This window comes from Cygnus olor (genome assembly GCF_009769625.2).
Source record: "Cygnus olor isolate bCygOlo1 chromosome 34 unlocalized genomic scaffold, bCygOlo1.pri.v2 SUPER_34A, whole genome shotgun sequence".
In the NCBI taxonomy this organism is placed as follows: Eukaryota; Metazoa; Chordata; class Aves; order Anseriformes; family Anatidae; genus Cygnus; species Cygnus olor.
The window spans coordinates 30,058-38,231 of NW_024429054.1; the positions used below are offsets into that span (position 1 = coordinate 30,058).

Below are 8,174 nucleotides of genomic sequence, written 5' to 3' on the forward strand. Positions count from 1 at the left end.
CTGTGGTGCGCAGGGAGAGGGCAAAGCCTCTCTGAAAAAGAGGCTGAAACTGAAAAACGTCCCTCCCCTGCCCCGTGGTGTGACAGGGCCAGGATGGGACAGGTTACCTTTATTTGATGTAGTTCTTGTATAATTTGCATTGGTGATGGCACAAAAAGATGGTTCCTTCACCAGTGATGTACATCCTTCTTCATGTTAGGACACAACCCAACGTCCTTCAGTCTGCTTTATCTTATGGATGAACTGGATTAGGTCTCCTTGATTAGTCTGAGGCACAATGCAATGTTTTTTGCCTTCTGCTACTCCAGCACTGTATGTGTGACTTTCCCTTACTCTGCGCATTGACCTGACGGGTCATTTCACATTTTTCACTTTCAGAACCTTCGTTGGACAGGGACCATTTCCAAAGTGGGGCAAGCTGATGGGTTCTGCCTCAGCCATTTGAAGTATGCTATACTTGAGTTTTTCAGTCTGAGTTTGCTAAAGATGACCCAGGAAGGTACATGGATGTTCAAGTGTCTTGTAGGAATAAGGGAAAGTATCATGGGTTTCCAATGGCCATTTCAAATCTAGGTCAATCCCAGGAACCCACTGAACTAGGGTGTTGTCTTTGAAGGGACCCACTGAACTAGGGTGTTGTCTTTGAAGGGGTTTCCTGTGCTGGGCTGGGCTGCAGTTACAGGGACAAAGACCACTGCTGGCAGTGGAGAAGCCCTGGGAACTCCACGTGGCTCCACCTGATTTTCCCAAAGGGCTCAGGTCCCCTGTATGTCTTTTCTGACATCTGCTGGTCCAGGGAAGTGCCTCAAATACAACGGGTCCACAGGAGGTTTTCCCTGGTTGCTTATGGTCAGACAGCAAAGCTCTGCCTGAATACCCAGTAATTTTTTTAGTACTTAACTAATAAAGCAACTACTCATCAGCTCAAATGATTCAATCCCTTCTGTAAAAAGTCTCACGTCAAGTGTAATTTCTATCATGAAGAAATGCTAATTTCCATGATCTGTATTCATTGCAGGAGAAGAAATACTGATGATCTCCTTTACTTGCATTGTCATTGCTATGTCTATCATGGTGTGCTCCCTCATCTTCCAGGAAGAAAACCCATCTTGACTACACAGAACATGCTGAATGTCCCCTTTCCAGCTGCCTGTCTGGACCTATGCACTTCCCATGGTTCTCCTGGTTTGCCCTCCCCTTACTCTTTGATCATTCAGACCGCTCTCACCAACCCAGTTGCTGCTTTGAGTTTCAGTGGGTTCAAGGTCGCCCATCTATCAGCAGTCTGTCTAATGGTTTCCTTAGCAAGAAACTCATTGTTTATCATTCAATTAATATGATATGGATTAATATTAACACTACTATTTAAAATTTCCTATTAATCAGTGTAACATATATCATGTACAGTCATCCTTTTGGGAAGGTAAACATCACTGGAGGCGACAAAATGAGGAACTTGAGCTTTGTTTGTTTTGAAAATCGCAGCATGATTTCACAGAATCACAGAATCACAGAATCATCTAGGTTGGAAGAGACCTCCAAGATCACCTAGTCCAACCTCTGACCTAACACTAACAAGTCCTTCACTAAACCACATCATGAAGCTCAACATCTAAACGTCTTTTAAAGACCTCCAGGGATGGTGACTCAACCACTTCCCTGGGCAGCCCATTCCAATGCCTAACAACCCTTTCAGTAAAGAAGTTCTTCCTAATATCCAACCTAAACCTCCCCTGGCACAACTTTAGCCCATTCCCCCTCGTCCTGTCACCAGGCACGAGGGAGGATAGACCAACCCCCACTTTGCTACAGGCTCCTTTAAGGTACCTATAGAGAGCGACAAGGTCGCCCCTGAGCCTCCTCTTCTCCAGGCTGAACAATCCCAGCTCCCTCAGCTGCTCCTCGTAAGACTTGTTCTCCAGAACCCTCACCAGCTTCATTGCCCTTCTCTGGACTCTCTCGAGCACCTTGATGTCCTTCTTGTAGCGAGGGTCCCAAAACTGAACACGGTACTCAAGGTGCGGCCTCACCAGAGCCGAGTACAGGGGCACAATCACTTCCCTAGCCCTGCTGGCCACACTGCTTCTTATACAAGCCAGGATGTTGTTGTCCTTCCTGGCCACCTGAGCACACTGCTGGCTCATATTCAGCCGACTATCAACCAATACTCCCAGGTCCTTCTCTGCCAGGCAGCTTTCCAACCACTTATCTCCCAGCCTGAAGTGCTGCTTGGGGTTGTTGCGCCCCAGGTGCAGGACCCGGCACTTGGCCTTGTTGAACTTCATACAGTTGACCTCAGCCCATCGGTCCAGCCTATCCAGATTCTCCTGCAGAGCCTTCCTACCCTCGAGCAGATCGACACATGCACCTAACTTGGTGTCATCTGCAAACTTACTGAGGGTGCACTCGATCCCCTCATCCAGATCATCAATACGGATATTAAAGAGGACTGGCCCCAGTAGTGAGCCCTGGGGGATGCCACCAGTGACCGGCCTCCAACTGGATTTGACTCCATTCACGACAAGTCTTTGAGCCCGGCTATCCAGCCAGTTTTTAACCGAACAAAGCGTACGCCAGTCCAAGCCACGAGCAGCCAGTTTCTTGAGGAGAATGCAGTGGGAAACGGTGTCAAAAGCCTTACTGAAATCAAGGTAGACCACATCCACAGCCTTTCCCTCATCCACTAAGCGCGTCACTTTGTCATAGAAGGAGATCAGTTTCGTCAAGCAGGACCTGCCTTTCATAAACCCATGCTGACTGGGCCTGATCGCCTGGTTGCCCTGCAAGTGCCGCGTGATGACAGTCAAGATAATCTGCTCCATGAGCTTCCCTGGCACTGAGGTCAAACTAACAGGCCTATAGTTTCCCAGGCCTACCCTCCGGCCCTTCTTGTAGATGGGCGTCACGTTTGCTAGCCGCCAGTCAACTGGGACCTCCCCTGATAGCCAGGACTGCCAATAAATGATGGAAAGCGGCTTGGCCAGCTCCTCTGCCAGTTCTCTCAGTACCCTCGGGTGGATCCCATCCTGCCCCATCGACTTGCGTACATCCAAGTGCTGTAGCAGGTCGCCAACCATTTCCTCGTGGATAGTGAGGGCCACATCCTGCTCCCCATCCCTTTCCACCAGCTCAGGGTACTGGGTAACCAGAGAACAACTGGTTTTGCCGCTAAAGACTGAGGCAAAGAAGGCATTAAGCACCTCAGCCTTTTCCTCATCTTTTGTAACTAAGTTTCCCCCCACAATTTCCTGTTGTTTGTTTTTAAATAGGAAAAACCCTGCTTTTCCTATCTGAGCAGGCTTCAAAGGAGAAACCCTAGTCCACTATCTATAGGAGAACGATGCTCTAAACAGAAATGCAACAAAATTCAGCCTTTGAAATGAAGAAAGATTTCTAACAGATGCTCTTTGAAATCTTCCTCCTTAACTACACCATGAAAGCTCTCCAATTAGCTGTACAAGTCTTGAAGACTTGATGAGAATTATAGGAGAGATAGGGCTGCTTAGGACTTTGTGCATTTTAGTGAGTTCCATGGTGTATTTTGGTGCTGAGTTGGTGAAGCTCAGGTACTGAGAGGAGTTGATGCAATTGCTTAAGAAAGTAAAATCAGAAGGAAAAGTTGAAGTGACTTGGAGTATTAATGGGCCCCACTAGGGCTGTTACCAACAAAGCCTCCCCAGGGCCTTGTTAGGGCAGATAACTGGAGACCATGATTGCAGACAGGCAAAGGCACTGTGCTGAGAAAAGTCTTGGTTTTGGTGAAGTAAAAGGGCCAAGGCCTGACCCCAGCCACTGGGAGGGGAGATCCTGCACCCTCTTGTCTGGTTCAGGGATAGTCTTCGGGTCTGTGGGATGTGGTGGGCAGTGTGATACCGCAAGAAGAACAGTGGTATGACACCTCCCAGCCTCTGCACATCACTGCAAGGAAGCAATGAGGCCCCATTGCAATGAGTATAACGTCTCCTCATAAGCTCTAGCCAAGGGGACAAAAACGTCAGGGCTGTTGGGGCCTTCCCGTCTTGCCAGCACCCTCTGCCTTCTCCTCTGCAGGCTTTCCTATGGTGTGCCACACTTTGTCCTATTTCCTTGAAGTCTGCAGACACCAATCTCTATCCACAACCTTGCTCTCATCCAGGACTTTCCATCATCTCACCCATGTCTCATCAACCCTCACCATCTGTTCCTTGAAACACAAAGATTGGGTCTGACCTTAGACTCTCTTTGGGTGACCTCTGGCACCACAGCACGACCCTTTGAGGGACATTTCTTCCTCCATGTGGCCAGTGCCAACCTTCCAAGGTACACTTTGTGGAAGTTTTTTCTTTCCTGCTCTTTCCTAGTACCGAAGAAAACTCCATCAGGGTGGAAACCACTCCTAAAGTAGGCATCCCAACCCATCAGGCTCCTTGCCGCCTGTCAGCCAACCAGGCAGAAGTCACCTCACCAGCATCTGCCAAGCCATGCGCCTGCTGCTGGCCTTGCAGCTTCTTGGCTAGACACACCCAAGCCTTGTGCCTCCTGCTGTCCAGTCATGGACTCAAGCAGAAGGGACAGGACAACCCATATGCGGGCCTTCTTTCTGTCTGGGTTGTCCTGGGTATGTAGGCAGAGGGGATCCCACAGTCAGCATGCCAACCAGGTGCCTTCTGCTGGCCTACCAGGGCCACTGTCAGATGTCAGCCAAAAAGTACAGATCCCAGGGAGAAGTCAAGGGTGACCTGCCACCTACAGACAGAAATGACCTCACAGTCCCTTTCCGTGATGCTTTCCTGCTGCTGCCCTATCAACTGCAGAGACAGAAGTGACCTCACAGTCACTTCCACAGTCACATTCCTCCTGCTGGGGCAGGAGATCCTGAGGTAGAGCTGAGCTCATCAGAGCATTCCCACCCATCTCCTCCTTGTGGCCCACAAGCTGATCAGATCCATGGCCCCTCACATTCATCTCTGAATGCCATGTGTCTGCACAGCAACCTCACTGTCTCTGCACTGCCCCAAGGGGTCAAGCACCTAAAGTTAAGGATGTTAGGTGTTCACGTATGGGATTAGGGACCAAGGCTCACCTTTCTGGGTGAGAGCTTAAGCAAATGTTTAGTGGGAGGGTTTGGTGTTCTGCTTGGTGTGTCACGTCCATGGTTAGGGTATGGGCAAACTCTTTGGTTTAGCGTTTTGTTTATGTCTGCAAGAATACTAGAGTTAAATAGAGAACTTTAATGCTAGTTTTAAGGGCAGGGATCAGGGTGAGCAAGAGAGTAAACGTAATGGAAAAAGGTCTGTGAACTAATTTTTGCTTCAAGGAATATTGTGGTCAAAAATTAGAGCAGTGGATTCCTGTCAGGGTGTGGAGTGGCATTTAGATTTAGGTATTAATGTTACAGGTTAGACTAGGGCCTCACATGTCTGCTTTAAGTCTGCTTTATGGTGGGATCAACATTACCTGAGCATTCTTACCTCTTCAAAGTCATTTGCTTCTGCTGTCCAAGCTCCGCTTCCCTCCCCCAAACCTCTCATCTCTCCTGTCCAGGCTTCTCCTGACTTCCCCATATCAGTCATCATCTTAGGGGCAGCTTTCTGATGGCTTTCATGATCTCAGAGTATCTGTCTCACCTCGGTTGGCTACTCTGTTCCTGAGAAAGAAGCAGCTCCTAAGCCAGCACGGAGAAGGACACAAAGGCTGTAGGAGCACCCTTCACAACGTGCCCAGCAGCTCTGCACCACCACAAAAGCAGCCCTGAAGGATGAGTTCAGGCAAAAGCGGATACCTCTGAAATGACAACACCTATTCAAGACCCTTTCCTCTATGGGGCCTACCAGCTACTTAGGAAGAGAGGATCTCACAAACTGTGTGCAAAGCAGGTGCATCTGCTGGCCTATCATGGACCCTGGCAGATGTGAGCCTAAAGACACAGATCTCAGCCAGGAGTCAAGGGGTGACCTGTTGGCTACTTCAGAAAAAAGTCACCTCACAGGCCATTTAACAGCCATTAGCTTCCTACTGGACTTACAGCTTCTGAGGCACCACTGCCCTCATAATACCATACGTGCAAAACACCCCTTTTTTGGCCCAGAATCTGCCCAGGTAGAAGTGACCTGGTTGTGATCCTTCAAGCCCATGGCACACCTCCTGGGCTCCCAGCCTCTTTGAGCCAGTTCCGTGCTGGTTCTGTGAGGTGCTAGAGCAGGAGGGACCTTGCAGTCAAATCGCCAGACTCCTTTGCTGGGGCTGCTGCGTGCCCTGGGGGTGCAGAGCTCTCCTCTGCCTGCTCACACCAGATTGAGCACTTGAGCTCTGGTCAGTCCACCTTGGAGGAGATCCCCTCTTAGGAGGGAAGTGCTGCAGAGGAGGCCAGCTGTGCCACTGCTGTGCCCACTGCCTGTCCCTGCCTGCAGTCCCAGCACAGCCCCACAGCAGCACTGGCACCAAGCTACAGGAGCAGCCGGGCCTGACCCCACCAGTAGGGCTCAGCAGGAGAGGGTGGCAGTGGCAAGAGAGCAGCTCTGCATGCCCCAAGCGCTGGTGCTCCCTGGCCGTGCTGCTGGGCGATGGCTCTTTCCCCCTCCACATCTGCACAAGGGCACAGAAAAGACCTTAGAGGAAGGATATTAAATAGAAGTCAATTGAATTGGTTTAAATAAACAAGCAATCTGAAGAATGACTTCTAATGGTGAACAACATTTCTAAGAATAAAGCTGGGAAGAAATACCACAAACAAGAACACAAGAAAGGCTTGACGTATAATGAGGAACATTATGAATGATTTGCAGAAAAAAGCAGGCAGTTTTTTGCTTATGAAAAACAGATGGGCTTCAGTTTCCACACAGCACCCTTGAGCTCCTTGTTCCTCATGCTGTAGATGAGGGGGTTCACTGCTGGAGGCACCACCGAGTACAGAACTGCAACCACCAGGTCCAGGGATGGGGAAGAGATGGAGGGGGGCTTCAGGTGTGCAAACATGACAGTGCTGATAAAGAGGGAGACCACAGCCAGGTGAGGGATGCATGTGGAAAAGGCTTTGTGACGTCCCTGCTGGGAGGGGATCGTCAGCACAGCTCTGAAAATCTGCACATAGGACAGAGCAATGAAAACAAAACACCCCCCAAATAGAAAAGCACTAATCACAACCATCCCAGCTTCCCTTAGGTAGGAGTTTGAGCAGGAGAGCTTGAGGATCTGGGGGATTTCACAGAAGAACTGGTCCATGGCATTACCATGGCACAGAGGTAGTGAAAATATATTGGCAGTGTGCAGCACAGCATGGAGAAAGCCACTGCCCCACGCAGCTGCTGCCATCTGGGCACAAGCTCTGCTGCCCAGGAGGGTCCTGTAGTGCAGGGGCTTGCAGATGGCAACATAGCGGTCGTAGGCCATGATGGTGAGAAAGGAAAGCTCTGATGGAATGAAAATGAGTAGCAGAAATATCTGTGCAGCACATCCCGCATAGGAGATGGCCCTGGTGTTCCAGAGGGAATTGGCCATGGCTTTGGGGACAGTGGTGGAGATGGATCCCAGGTCGAGGAGGGCGAGGTTGAGGAGGAAGAAAAACATGGGGGTGTGGAGGTGGTGGTCGCAGGCTACGGCGGTGAGGATGAGGCCGTTGCCCAGGAGGGCAGCCAGGTAGATGCCCAGGAAGAGCACGAAGTGCAGGAGCTGCAGCTCCCGCGTGTCTGCGAATGCCAGCAGGAGGAACTCGCTCACAGAGCTGATGTTGGGCATTTGCTGGTTCTAGCCATGGGGACTTGCCCAAGGAGGAAAGGTGAAGTAAGAACATACAACAGACTTATCTGACAAGGACTAATTCATGCACACATATGGCAAGTCCATTTCATGAGTTCTGTCCAGTTCTGCCTGAGGGTGGCCCTGGGAGCAGAGGACACTGCTTTGGTAATGCAGGAGGTAATCCTGCTCTACAGCAACAGATAAAGATGGACAAAGGGTAATGCCAGATTCAGTTCATTCCTGATATGTGATTATCCACATTTTTGCTCCCAATTCACCTGAAAGGAAGCAGGGCTGCAGGCCCCTTTTTTGTATATTTTCCTTCCTGCTGCACTCCAGGTGAAACCTGGATCTTCAGAGAAAGGGACGCTCCCTTTAGTTCAGAATATCCTTCAGAGGGGAATGCCAGTCTGTCCATCAAGGCTGGTCTCTTCTGCTGACATCTCTTTCAGCTGTAT

At 50.0% G+C, this 8,174-nt stretch overlaps 1 protein-coding gene across 1 annotated transcript; it reads right to left on the reverse strand.

Annotated features, from left to right (window-relative positions):
• Positions 1-6,786: 6,786 nt before the first annotated feature.
• On the reverse strand, positions 6,787-7,759 carry LOC121062851 (olfactory receptor 14C36-like). Its single transcript, XM_040543137.1, has one exon. The coding sequence runs from the start codon at positions 7,711-7,713 to the stop codon at positions 6,787-6,789; it is 927 nt and encodes a 308-aa protein (XP_040399071.1). The 5' UTR covers positions 7,714-7,759.
• Positions 7,760-8,174: the final 415 nt, after the last annotated feature.

Excerpts from the sequence above, each read along its gene's own strand:
- LOC121062851 (XM_040543137.1), bottom strand. The coding sequence starts at position 7,713 with ATGCCCAACATCAGCTCTGTGAGCGAGTTCCTCCTGCTGGCATTCGCA.